General features: G+C 44.4%; 1 protein-coding gene and 1 non-coding gene across 2 annotated transcripts in view; both read right to left on the bottom strand.

Moving 5' to 3' along the window:
• Positions 1–5,474: 5,474 nt before the first annotated feature.
• p4hb (prolyl 4-hydroxylase, beta polypeptide) overlaps positions 5,475–14,488 on the bottom strand; it is a 40,952-nt gene continuing 31,938 nt past the window's right edge. The window contains exons 5-11 of the mRNA XM_038777083.1: positions 13,636–13,740; positions 13,208–13,333; positions 11,762–11,962; positions 9,797–9,917; positions 9,069–9,250; positions 7,819–7,905; positions 5,475–6,046 (exon numbers count right to left, since the gene is read on the bottom strand). Of these exons, the coding sequence (XP_038633011.1) occupies positions 5,954–6,046; positions 7,819–7,905; positions 9,069–9,250; positions 9,797–9,917; positions 11,762–11,962; positions 13,208–13,333; positions 13,636–13,740 (915 nt within the window). The 3' untranslated portion in view covers positions 5,475–5,953. The remainder of the gene's footprint in view (positions 6,047–7,818; positions 7,906–9,068; positions 9,251–9,796; positions 9,918–11,761; positions 11,963–13,207; positions 13,334–13,635; positions 13,741–14,488) is intronic.
• On the bottom strand, positions 10,343–10,592 carry LOC119953808. The gene has a single exon (XR_005458120.1). It is a non-coding gene; the product is annotated as a small nucleolar RNA SNORA53 (small nucleolar RNA).

The raw sequence follows: 14,488 nt of genomic DNA, 5'->3' as shown, positions 1-14,488 counted from the left end.
TGGGAATGGAACCTGGAGCTGTAAAGCAACAACGCTAACCACTTATGGAGTCAAAGCAAGTTCGTTTTTTGTGGTTGTTCCCGAGTACCCATCGGCTGGACAGGGTGAAGGTAGCCGAGCAGGGCCTGATCGAGTGTTCAGTCCAATGCCCACACTCTACAGCAGGATCACTGGACGGCAATCTGGAAACAGGAGCTCATTTTACCCCCAGAAAAATCTGTAGTAACTCCATTGCAAGATGGCCACAACCAGGAACTGGATTCCATCTCCTCCATTTGCAACTTTTGTGGCTGGTGCACATTTTGATACTTCAGACTTCCAATAGCTTTCTTTATTAGTCTTAGGTGACAAAAATAAATAATCTTCCCTTTTACAAAATTTCACAACAATAATTTGGTGGGGGCAAAAAAAAGGGCCACATAATCTCAAAGATTAAGGAACAGTGGGACATAGGATACAGATTCACAAATCACCAAGTAATGATACATTTTTAGTAAGGTCATAAAATAGGCAAAACGTGGTTCATTTCTAGTGTGTTTTAACTCAAAAATAGGCATGAAACTTGTGTGGAACCACCATGGGAGAGCTGTTAACGAGACACCATAACAGGTTTGCTAGGATACTACTGGAGGGCCTTATTTACATGAAAGATTCACCCAATTATTGTCTTCAAGTTTCAGAAAGGGTTCGCGTGGATATATTGCCACTTGCATGGGAGACCAGAACTAGGAGAGGATCAGCCACAAAACCAATAGAGAACTTTAAAAAGAGGAATCTCTTCAGCCAGAGTGTGGTTAGAATGTGAAACCGGCTAACCAGAGGGTGTGGTCGAGACAAATAACAAAAAGCTAGATAAACACAAGGTTAATAGAATTAGGGATGAGAGGTGGGGCGTTAGCAACATGTACCTGTTGGTCTGTGCTCTGTCCTATCCAATACTGGATGTTTTCCCTTTTGCTCACATGTGTACAAGGTTAAATTTAGACAGTTCTCTTCCCCACAGGTCCAGGACATGTGACCTGAAGTGCATGTGATTATGCTGCAGATCAGATCTAACTTTATCACTTTTACAAAGAATCAGATGCTGTGTTATTGGAAATGCGTGGTGCCGACCACCAGATCAGACTTTAAGGCTAAAGTCAGACAGAATTTAAACAAAGGTCATGTCACTATACCCTTATAAGCAGCAGCATCAAATTTTGGAAATACTTAATGCAAAAAGCAAAGAGAAAAATATGCATCGCTATAAAGGAACGGCCAGCGAATGTTACAAGTGCGACTATTAAAAATGACAATCCCAAACAAGGTGGAACAACATGACCGGGTGAGGGAGGAAAGACAGAAGAGAGAGCTAAAAGAAAGGCAGGAAGAATTGCCCTGGGAAGATGTAGTGTAATTGAATTGTAGCCATGTAAAATGGCCACCTGCAAAGGACCATGGGAGTTGTGGTCAATTTGGGAGAGACAGGTACACACAACCTCTGTGTATTGTGCAAAGAAACCAGACTTGGCTGAAACTTGTATCCATAAGAGTCGATCACCATTTCCACCAGGACAATAGAGTTTGAATCAAGGAATTACAACAGTAGCAGACGAACCAGCACCACCACCCCCCCCCCCCCCCCCCCCCCCTTATTTGGAAAGACCCATGTGCCTAGGACAATTATAGAAGAAGAAAGAAAAGTACAGCACAGGAACAGGCCCTTCAGCCCTCCAATTAGAAAAGCACCCTTCCACTGCTACTCTCTGCCTTCTATGACCAAGCCCGTTCTGTATCCACCTTGCCAGCTCACCCCTGATCCCGTGTGCCTTCACCTTTTGTACCAATCTATAATGAGGGACCTTGTCAAAGGCCTTACTGAAGTCCATATAGACAACATCCACTGCCCAACCCGCAATCATCTTTGTGACCTATTCAAAACTCTAGTGAGACACGACCTTCCCTTCACAAAACCATGCTGCCTCTCACTAAAGTGTCCATTTGCTTCCAAATGGGAGTAGATCCCGTCTCAAAAGAATTCTCTCCAGTAATTTCCCTACCACTGACATAAGGCTCACCGGCTAGTTGTTCCCTGGATTATCCTTATCCGGATAGCTAGGACCCACCCAGCTATTGAGGTATCCGCCCCCTAATTGGCAGAGATTGATGAGGGTGATCAAAAACCCTATCGATCCATTGGACCCGGAGTAAGGACTGCTCAAAAGGGCACGAAAGAGACAAAGGATAAAAAAGCCCTGCGCACCAGAGATCTGCCCCTTTTGGGACCGGCCTGTGTGCGCCCAACTGCAGCAAGACAAACAAGTTCAAGGACCCGTGACCATTCCTGAAGGACGAGCCCAGCCGAGACAAACCCAACAACTTCCAAACCAACCACGTGGACCCGGATAAAGGCCTTATCTTGCACAGTGCTGGTCACTCCAAGTTAAGTAAAGGTCATCTTAGTTGTTAGGTGTAGTTTAGTACAGAGCCACAAGTCTTGTGCTATTAATAAACTGTTTTTGAGCCAACATATTGGTTGTGGTCATTTGGTCGATAAGAAACAGTTTGTGGTTCACCCCAAAGTAAAGAAGGCAACAATAGTACACTCAATGGCAGAAGCATTTTGAGTGGATAGACTATTAAGGTGTCAAGAATCATGTCATAGAATCCCTACAGTGCAGGAGGCCATTCAGCCCATTGAGTCTGTACCAACCCTTGGAAATAGCACCCTATCTAGGCCCACAAACCTACCCTATCTCCATAACCCACCTCAACCTTTGGACAATTTAGCATGGCCAATCCACCCAACCTGCACATCTTTGGACTGTGGGAGAAAACCGGAGCAAACGCACGCAGTCAGGGGGAGAAAGCACAAACTCACATTTACCAGAGGCCGGAATTGAAACTGGGTCCCTGGTGCTGAGGCAGCAGTGCTAACCACTGCCAGACATCAACTGTAAATTTAATTTTAATATAAAGCAAACCTGTCGGGACACAGGCCCATGTAATTAATGTTGCATGTAGATGGGTTGGTGGCAGGGAGGCAAACATGGCACCATTGGAGAAACTTAAATTGACAGATCAGTCTGCTAGGACCTGAAAGGGAGCGTAAGAGGCAAGTGGTTCACCATGCAGACATACAGGTGGGAGCTCACACTTGGATTACAGACCAGATCCGAGCACTGAAGGAGACTGGAAGACCCGGCTGGGTCACTGTCTGTGCGGAGTCTGCACGTCCTCCCCGTGTGTGCGTGGGTTTCCTCCGGGTGCTCCGGTTTCCTCCCACAGTCCAAAGATGTGCGGGTTAGGTGGATTGGCCATGCTAAATTGCCCGTAGTGTCCTAAAAAGTAAGGTTAAGGGGGAGTTGTTGGGTTACGGGTATAGGGTGGATACGTGAGTTTGAGTAGGGTGATCATGGCTCGGCACAACATCGAGGGCCGAAGGGCCTGTTCTGTGCTGTACTGTTCTAATTCTAATTCTAATTTGCCTAGCTTAAGCTAGAGGGAGAACTTCCAAGAAAGCATTACCATGAGGCAGAGTTCCACAAGTAAACCCTCAAAAGTTACAAATCATTTTAAAACTAGTTTGTCTACAAAACCATGGAGTGGGATTTTTCAGTTTGTTCAGTGGGAGCGGCCTACAATAGTGTTCAGTGAATAGAGCTTTCGGTCTTTATTCCAGAAGTCTCAATTTAAGTTGGTCATTGGGAATTGAAATTTAGTTTGGACCAGAGCCAGCTCAGGTACAATGTGTCTCTGTTCACACCATTCAGCCCAATGAGTGAGCAGCTTCCACTGGAGGTATAAAATGAGACCGAATGAGACAGCTACAGGTTGAGACTTGGCAATACCTTTCCAAATCGTCAAATATCCCAACTTCGCATATCCCCACAGTCACTTGGGACAGGGAGACCAGCCAGAAATATCTCACCCAGTACTTACTCGAAGTGCCCCAATGTTAATCCAGTGACTGTCCATGAAATCTGGCATGAAATCAGAAATAATGAGCATTGATGAAATTAAAACGTCAAATTTCAACCGTTTTATTAGGTCCCTTCCCTAGTGTTCCTCAAAAGGATCAAACCACAGAGCCAATTTGGTGTGAAGTTGCAATGAATGAGCAACTCCCTGCATGGCCAGCACAGCCAGAGACATCAAATCTTCACACTATGGATTAACCAAGACATGCGAATGTCCATAAATATGCTAAATAAGCAGTGCTTTGCAGGCCCTGACAAACAGTTTGCTACCCCCAAACAATTATTCACATGATCTAACACCATGGTTGTCACAATGCATTGGGATCAGCTGACAATTAGATTCAAATGCAAGTTCAGCCATTTAAACTGCAAAAAAAAAAAAAAATCAAGATCTGACTCATCCCTCTGAATACCTACAAGGGTACAATTGATCCCAGTACTTCAAATAGGGAAATCAACAAGGGTTATTCAGTGACCCTGCGTGAATGATGGGCAGGGATCAGATAGCTGATCTCGGCACATGACAACCAGTGTCAAATCATAATTGTTTGGGGTCTGCTTATTCATTTTCATGCCTTGGCTAATCCAGGGTCATGCTTTGTCCCTGGACGTCTTGGCCACACAAGGACTTGCTCAATCATTACTCTTTCAATGGTGTGAGAACTTGCAGGTTCTCGAGGAACTCCCAGGTTCTTGAGGAACTCCCAGGTGAGCTACAAAAAGTTAATTTCCTCTGAAACATTCCACAATAGAATTAAACTTCCACAACAGTGTCCATTCGGCTCAAAATGAGAGCTGAATCACTCCCAATGTGATTCACTTGCTCCAGGTGACATTGTAAGCTCTTGCCCAAAGTAGTGTGTCTAGTGGACTGGTAGCATCCCTGTTCGGTTTCCATAATCCACCCAACTCCGTCTGCTGGCCAAGACTGGGCTTAGCCATGTTATCCAACCTCTTACTGGGGCAAAGCACAAGCAGTTGCCATGGTTGTACAATATTGGTCATTGTAATCTGGAACACAGTTAATATTTTGAAGAACACCCCCACAGGTTTATGAATCTAATCTTCACCTGGATTGTATGATGGAGCTCAAAAAGCCCAATTTTATCACCAGCCACAGCCCAACTCTCACCCCCAAGTGTAGGTCCTTTGATCCTCTAAATTGTTCTTCCATTTAATTAGGTAATCGTGAGCAAGATCAACCATCTAACCTCAATACATTGGCACAATACAACAGCAAAGGCAGAACATGAAGTCACAAAATGAAGAGAAAAAAAGGTTTAAGTTTTCTTTAATTTCATCTTGACCACCAAATCTCCGTCACTGTTTAAACAGGTTGGAATGCTTAAAGAATTGCACAGTTCACTTACGAAGCTTCATCACTCCCTCCCCCCTCCCCCCCCCCCCCCCCCCAAACTTCATCTGTTGCATGGTAACCCCCTCCCTCACCCACCCCTTTAACCAAAAACACACACACAAAAAAAAGGAGAAAATAAAAGTTAATCACCTTGGGTCCAGATTCAACAATCAGACAAGTTTACTTTGAAACAGGAGAGTCCCTGAAATGTTAAACTAGAAGCCTCTGTCCTTTTAACAATACTGTGGTTGAAGGATTTCAATGGCCCAAAGGTTTGACCTTCTCCCCAGTGGCCCCTAGTTCCGCAGTCACCTCCATCGAGGCACTCCAACACAAAGTGTGAGATAACCTTCCATCACCAAATACGTAATGCTAATACAAACAAGTTAAAAACCCTGTACAAAAGTACATTACACGAATCAGTAACAAAAAACAAGTTCCCAAATGTAGATATCAGTTTGCTGCTTGAACGATTAAGGATGAAGATCCCTAATAAATTAATTGATGGCAATCGCACAGTATGCACGGAATTGTTTGATATTCCCTGGTTTTTATCAACTCAAGACTTGGATGAAATATTTCATGTTTACTGCATTTTGAATTGTACAAGTGTAGTGTTTTTGGCTGCAATTTCTTTTTACAATTCATCTTTATGATGATCAGTTTCTTCTTCGTCATCCGAATCCACACCTTCCACATCCTCATCAGTATCTTCAGCATCTTCGAGGTCCTGAGTAAACAGACAGGAGCAGGTGTAAATGCAATGCCCTCCTGGCCTACAAGCTGTTGACAGTATTACTTCACCCCCCCAGCCATTCCATTTCCAGGAACAGTCCCACACCTGCCAATGCACACAAAATATTGCCAGCTGTTACTGGCATTGTCGAATGGGAAAGGCATTTCGGTACATGCTTAAAATAGGACCGATAGCCGAGCTACACTACAGCCCGAACAAGCAGTCAATGCCACCATCAGATCCATTATACCAACACACAGAATCTGATGGCTTCATTCCCATCCTGCCATTCAATGAAGGGCAGTGCCTGTGAGAGAATCATGAAAGACCAGAAGGTTCAAGTTAAGCCGATATCCACTGTAATACTGCAATTGGTCAAGTACACAGACAGTGGGAAGTGTACCTCTGCCCATACCCATCTGGAAATATTGATGTCTCAATGCTTCCCCTCCCTCAAATGCAGATTTGCTACTGCACGAGTAACCAACAGGAGGTGAACTAAAAACAGAAATGTTGGATTGTGTTCCTCTGATCAATAAACCTACAGTCCTGGTCAGGCACCTGGAGTGTAACAAGACAACTAATTTCCTTTGCAGCCAGTGCACTTTCCCCCCTTCATCAAGCCAGTTGCACATTGGGAATAGTCAGCACCCATGGAGCTCTCCAGCACAACCTCTCCCAATTAACAAATCAGGAGAGACGGGAGAATTCCTGATCCAGGGAGTTTCATCCCAACAGCTCCAAATCATCTAACAGATGGGATCGCATGTCTGCAGGGATGTGCGAGCAGCATACATTGACCAGACCAGTGCGGACAACAGTGGCCTTTGTTAACTTTTTTTTTTTAAATAAATGATTTTATAATATACTACGGGCAATTTATCATGGCCAATCCACCTAACCCCCACATCCCTGGACTGTGGGAGGAAACCGGAACATCCGGAGGAAACCCACGCAGACACAGGGAGAATGTGCAGACTCCACACAGACAGTGATCCAAGCTGGGGATCGAACCCAGGATCCTGGAGCAGTGGAGCAACTGTGCCAACCACTATGCTACCATGCTGCTACCAGTGCCAGGGTGCCCTGGTGTCACTAGCAGTGCTAGGAGGGAACCATCCTGCCTAAGGGCTTGCACCTGGGAGTCTCTGATCCCCTGGGAGATTCCCACGAGTGTTCCCATTTGTGGAGTCGGGTTCTGAAGGGCAATTGGCCAATATCTTGGCCTTTGTTAACTTTAAAACTCAGTCAATAGAAGCAGACACGTACTGCCATTTACCAACTCGATTAGATTTGACTAAAAAGATAAACTCTAAGCACCAAGGAATACAGGCTGCATTTGTGCTTTTAAAAATAGTCCCAATAAAAATATTTACGCATCTTTATTTTCTCTTCATAATCCCTTCACTTTCCTCCCATAGCAACTGAGGAGTCATTAGTCACCGAATGATATTTCAAATAAGCGAAGCAGGTATAGTATTACAACATGGCTGACCACATCTGGTATTTTACTGCATTGGGAAATATGATGGACACAACTACCTCACACTTATGACAAGTCGCATGATCTGATCAACAGTGTCACATTGTAGCCAACGTTACTGTTAAAATAGCATTAGGGTTGGCCAGAAGATTCCTGGATATCACCACCATGAGCACATTCAAGCTCAGTTTTCTGCCACCTAGCTTGAACCCAAGCTTCACAAGCTGTTAGAGTAACCAAGCTGACCAGATTCTTTGCCAGTCTGTCCCCATGCTGTACTCACCTCATCAACAGCACCTCCATCCTTTCCTCCACTCTCCAGGAACTTAATAAAAGACTCTAGTGTCCTCTCGCCATTGAAATCTATAATCTGCAATGAGAAAAATTAAACCACTGACTTATTCATGTTAGAGGAAAATGTTAAAAAGGAAAATGGTCAAACATTTGAACTGGTAACTGGAGCAAAACGTGTCAGTCAAATTCCTTAAACTTCATCAATATTTCCAATTGTATACAGACCTGCTCCTCCTAACCCAAAACCCCCTCTTTTTTTTTTTTTGCAGAGGCAAGTATTTGATCAATTTTTAAAAGATCACAGTACCGCAAAATTCTGTTTAGCATCTGAAGAACGGAAATTTTATTAAAATATATTCACTTTAATAATCTTTGTCACAAGTAGGCTGACAGAGCCCAATAGGGGCTGATTTAGCACAGTGGGCTAAACAGCTGACTTGTAATGCAGAACAAGGCAGCAGCGCGGGTTCAATTCCTGTACCGGCCTCCTCGAACAGGCGCCGGAATGTGGCGACTGGGGGCTTTTCACAGTAACTTCATTGAAGCCTACTCGTGACAATAAGCGATTATTATTACATTAACACTGCAATAATGTTACCGTGAAAATTCCCGAGTGGCCATATTCCGACGCCTGTTCAGGTACACTACAGAGGGAGAATTCAGAATGCCCAAATTACTTAACGGCAAGTCTTTCGGGACTTGTGGGAGGAAACCGGAGCACCCGGAGGAAACCCACACAGACACTAGGAGAACGTGCAGACTTCACAGAGTGACCCAAGATTGAATTGAGCCGGGGACCCTGAAGCTGTGAAGCAAGTGCTAACCACTGTGCTACCATGCCACACGATAAATATAAATAACGAAGGATGGTTCTTTTCTGGGAAGTGGCAGTCACTGAGAAGGCCAGCCTGTGGCTTATTTGGCGATTCCAGAGAGCAGTTAAGAGTCCACATTGCTGTGGATCTGGAGTCTCGCATAGACCAGACAAGAGAGATGATTTCCTCAGCCAATGAGATGGGTTTTTCCAACAATCAATGACATTCCAGAGATTAGCTTCATGTTCTAGCTTCAAATTAATTGAATTTAAATCCCACCAGCTATTGTGATGGACCTGAACCCATGTCCCCAGAGCTGCAGCTCCAGAATATTAGTCCAGCGATGAAGCCCAAGGTCATCGCAATCAATATTTACATGGTGAATCAACAAAACGAGGCAAAGATCACATGGGCTATTACTTACCGATCGCTCAGTGCTGGCAGGGAAGTACTTGAGAGTGGGGAAACTGTGGATCTTCACAGACTCTATTTCATTGGCCGTGGCATCCATCTTTCCAATAACTATTTTATCATTATCTTTGTACTTTTCTCCCAGAGATTCCCAGATAGGAGCAAGCTGTTTGCAGTGACCACACCATGGAGCATCTGTAGCAAGAGAATATTTTACAAGGGTGACGCGACCAAGGTATAAACTCGACATCACACTTTCTGGTTACATGCCCCTAGCTGCTCATTGATTCAATTGGACCATTTCATGCCAATTTCACTTTCAAACCAAACAAGTTGGCTGGACACAGGCCTTCGTCAACATAGAACATACAATGCGGAGGCCATTTGGCCCATCGAGTCTGCACCAACCCACTTGCAGCCTATCCCCATCTAACCTTTTTGGTCACTCAAGGGCAATTTATCTTGGCCAACCCGCACATCTTTGTACTGTGGGAGGAAACCCACACAGACACGGGTAGAACTTGCATACTCCTTACAGACAGTGACCCAGCAGGGAATCGAACCTGGGACCCTGGCACTGTGAAGCCACGGTGCTATCCACTTGTGCTACCGTGATGCCCCTTCAACATTCAATGATCAAAACTTATCTCTGAAATTAATTCCAGATTGAGGTGCAGTCCGAACAGAATGAAAGGATCAGAAAAAAAGAAATGCATTCCATTTAAAACACATCATACTTACAGAATTCAATAAAAACGTCCTTTGTTTCATCAAAGGCAACTTCCTCAAAGTTTTTGCCCACAAGCACTTTGACAGCACTCTTGTCCCAGTCTTCAGGAACATCTTGGCTCATGAGGTGAGGCTGAAATGTCAGTACAGACAGCACAAATACCTTTAGCTTCAGAACTGTTACAGCAATAAGTTTTCAACATTTATCCTAGTGTTCAAATTTGGATTCAAACGTTAGCACACATTAATGAAAAACTGGTGCAAGTTAATAGTTGATACTGTGGTTACAATGGACAGATGCTCAGAAGGCACTGTTATTTTTTTGATTGTTGCAAATATTCTTTAAAGCTTACTGACCCAATAACCCAAACTCCCTCAAACATGACAGGTAATGCAATGTTGCTGTCATTTATTCAATCAAGATCCTATGCCAGCATTTCTATATCAAATGGTGATGTAGCACAACTGATAATTGTCATGGGGTCATTAAACAGCCAGAGTAGTTTACAAGCATCTCACATTTCATTGCAAGATTTAAACCAGATGGATTTTGATAAACATGTCCGCACAGCAGCAAAGTCCTGATGGCAGAAACAGCCTGAAATAGGTCATTCCCATCAGAACAGAGGGGCTACTGTGCAGGTAGAATACTTTGACACGCCAATGACTCAAGCACCTTTGACTGCACAACCACTAAAGTTGATGAATGTCACCTGCCAGCCGACTGGAGAGCCCAACACCAGGGTGAGAGAGATCTACCAGTGAGGCCTAACAGACACATCCCAAAGGTGGATCTAAGGAGCGTGTGAGGCATCACCTGTTATGATACAACTTCCCAGGCTACTTCATGGGGTTTATTTTTAACTTCAGGGTCAAGATAGAAAAATGCATCAATCCCAGCGGAGGGGGCCTTTCCCCCTTATAAAAATCGACAGGCCTACACAAGCACAGGACAAGAATTTAATACTTCATTGTACAAACTGACTGTGTTCTGCCATTGGTATAGTTTTGGTTCATCATGACAGAGGATGTTTCTACTTTCATAATCAATCCAGACAAACCCCTGCTAATTAAATCCTCCCCTAGTTTGTTTCAATTTGCTCCATTTCAGTGGCATATCATACCAATTGCCCTCAAATATTGCTCTATACCCATCTGTCGCTTGACACTACATCTTGTTTGCTGCTGTCTAGTCACAACTGTTCCATTTACACTGGGGCCAGTCATACTATCGCCCCCACCCCCTTTATTCTTTCCCAGAATGCAGGCATCACAAGCAAAGCCTGCCCCTAGGTGGCTAGGCCCCTTTCCCCTTTCAGAGAGCACCACAAGTACTGTGGCTCTGGAATCGCGTGTAGCCCAGACCAAAGGACAGATTTCCTTCCCCAGGGACAATTAGTAAACCAGATGGGTTTTTAAGGACATGATCACCATTAGCCAATATTATGACGCCAGTCAAGGAATGCAGTGGCCTTCAGATTTAACCAATTTACATTGGCAGCATTGGCCATCTGGCCCAAAAGAGGAGACAGCGACATGGTGATGTCACTGGACCAGCAATCCAGAGGCCCAGACTAATGCCGTGGGGATAGGGATTTAAATCCCACAGTTAATAAATCTGGAATTGAAAGCTAATCTCAGTAATGGTGATTGAGAAACGCATTGATGGCCGTTAAATCCCACCTGGTTCACTAGCATACTTTAGTTGCCGTCTTTACCCAGTCTGACTTAGCGTTCAAATGCAGACCTACTGCAATGGTTGACAAATGGCCCAGCAGGCCACTATGCTCAAAGGCAATTTGGAATGGGCAACAAATGCTGACCTGGCCTGGGACACCTACATCCCATGACAAGCTACACACACTATGCGGATTCTTCAGTTTCTTTCTACTCAATACAACCCTGGTCCAAATAGTCTTGAAATACTGAGCGGGCTAATGGTAGTTTAGCATCTGGGGGACTGAGAAAACACCTCACCTTTAACTTCCCTTCTAAGAACTGGTTGCAGAATGCTTTGACATTGTCCACAGTGATGTCCTCGCTCTCTGGTTTGTACTTGGTCATCTCCTCCTCGAGGGTGATGAGGCGAATGGCTGGGCATTCCTCTTTCTTTAAACCAAAAAACTCCAGAACTCTCTGGTTGTCCTCCACTTCGCTGTCAATGTAGATGAACAGGATCTGTTGGCAAAGTTTCAAAAGGAGAAACATTCAATGTCAGCGAGTTGGGAGGAAAGTTTAAAACAGTCATCTCCCGCAAACCCATAACTATCAAAACTAGGCAGCACGGTGGCACAGTGGCTAGCATTGCTGCATACGGCGCTGAGGACCCGGGTTCGAATCCCGGCTCTGGGCCACCGTCAGTGAGGAGTTTGCACATTCTCTCCCTGTCTGCGTGGGTTTCACCCCCGCAACCCAAAAAAGATGTGCAGGATAGGTGGATTGGCCATGCTAAATTGCCCCTTAATTGGAAAAAATAATTGGGTACTCTAAATTTTTTTTTTAAACTATCAAAGCTAGTTCATGGCAAAGTGCGGACAGCACCTGGCCGCTCCGTAGCCCAGGTTAGGATAACAGGAAAGCAGAAGCGCTCCATGTTCCAGGTCACCAAGCCGGTGACCTCTGCTGAAAAGCACTGCCACCAAAGGGCAGAATTGAGCTCTTACAGTCTGACTATTGTCACTAATCGGGCAATTTAGGAGGCACCCAGGAATCACCACCTAAAGCTCCCTTCCAAGCCACACCATCATTCCTTCACCGTTGCTGGGTCCGTGGAACAGCACCATGGGTGTACCTCGAGGTTCAAGGCAGCTCAACACCACTGAGAAAATGCTGGCCTAGCCAATGTGGGCAATGTTTTAACAAGAGCTGCCAGCAGTTATGGATCATTCAGCAAGCTTTTTCAGCCACTCCCATTAGATCACTGTTCTGTACTCCAAGAGCCTACCAGACAAGAGTGGAGGAAAACATTTGTTGACCCACAGCCTCGAGATAGCATTCCAGATTACCACCAACTGCTGTCAAAAATACTTCCAGATTTCACCCCTTGAATGGCCCAAGATTGTAACCTTTAATAGCCCCACAACAGATTCACTGCATCTACCCTCCTGAATCTCACTAACCATTTTGAATACCTCAATTAGATCCAAACACAAATACAAACCAGTGTAACCAGTTCCCAATACAACTACTCTTTAATGCCCAATACATAGTTACGAGAAGCAGCCAATGTAACGTTTGGGCCCACATGGTCCTCCCACCCAGTCCTCCCAGCACTCATCGAAGTAGATGATTTAGGGAAGAATTCTGGAGACTATGCAGACTGGATTACAGAGATGTACATAGTTATTTGTTACGTTTTGGTATTTAAGGCACAGATAAAATGCCACAATTATTTTTCCTAGACCCAAGTTTCTGGCCACTTACTTTGCCCCTGAAGCTCCCTGCTGCTTTCTTGAAGTTGGTCAAATTGTTCTCAAAGGTCGTTGAGCTCTTGGGGATGAACATCAGCACGTGGGTCTTGATTTCGCCACCAAAGATCTTTGGAGCAGACTGCAAAAGAAGGATTGTTCAAGGATGAACCGGTTTGTTACCAAAATTACAGGGCCATTTTAACCATTTACTGACAACCGAAATAACAATGGTTGCCAGACAAAAGTAAATACAATAGCACAGCCACCTTAAAGCAATGGTGCCGTTACACACACCACTGAGCTGCTGACAATTGGGTGTCTCAGACTGTGCCTCAAAGCACAAGAGATTATATCAAGGGCAATTGCCAATTCTGAAGTTGAGCCTCAGGAAGCAAAGACTGGGGAGAGACTAGCTCCCGAAAGTATTGAAAGGCTTTGTACCTGCTCTGTGAATTCGATAACAAGAGGGAGCTGGTTGCTCTTAATAAATTCAATTATATTCTCCTTTGTAAGTTCCCCATCATAGGTGTTGCGACCTTCATCAAACTGAAAGAGAAACAATATAGTCAGTTAAAAATAAACATTTCAAAACTCTTACCCAAATACCCCGTCGACAAGTTCTTACAAACACCATCATGAAACAAAAACCATATTGATTTGATTTTAAAAAAAACAAACTTAGAGTACCCAATTCATTTTTTCCAATTGAGGGGCAATTTAGCATGGCCAATCCACCTAGCCCAGGGGTGGGCAAACTTTTCCGTGCAAGGGCCACATTCAGAAATTCACAATTTTAAAGGGCCGCATAGTATATTAAGTAAAATAATTACTTCACCCGGTTATGATTCTGGGCGCCTCATATAGAACATAGAACAGTACAGCACAGAACAGGCCCTTCGGCCCTCGACGTTGTGCCAAGCAATGATCACCCTACTCAAGTCAACTCAAATTAACCTTAAAAAAAAATTTTAAATTAAAAAAAATAAAAAAAAATTTTTTTTTAATTATTTTTTTTTAATGACTTGGTGGGCCGCGGCCCGCGGGCCGTAGTTTGCCCACCCCTGACCTAGCCTGTACATCTTTGGGTTGTGGGGGCAAAACCCACGTACACATGGGGAAATGTGCAAACTCCACACAGACAGTGACCCAGAGCCAGGCTCGATCCTTGGATCTCAGTGCTGTGAGGCAGCTGCACTAACCACTGTGCCACCGTACTGCCCAAACCTTATTGATTAGATGTTGCAGGTTATCCAGTCAATACACCTTGGGGACCAAGGTTTGAAACAATTCTGGT

The sequence above is a fragment of the Scyliorhinus canicula genome, chromosome 18 (assembly GCF_902713615.1).
Source record: "Scyliorhinus canicula chromosome 18, sScyCan1.1, whole genome shotgun sequence".
NCBI classification, from domain to species: domain Eukaryota; kingdom Metazoa; phylum Chordata; class Chondrichthyes; order Carcharhiniformes; family Scyliorhinidae; genus Scyliorhinus; species Scyliorhinus canicula.
The sequence above is the reverse complement of the archived record's forward strand: the minus strand, read 5'-3'. Positions and strand labels throughout refer to the sequence as shown.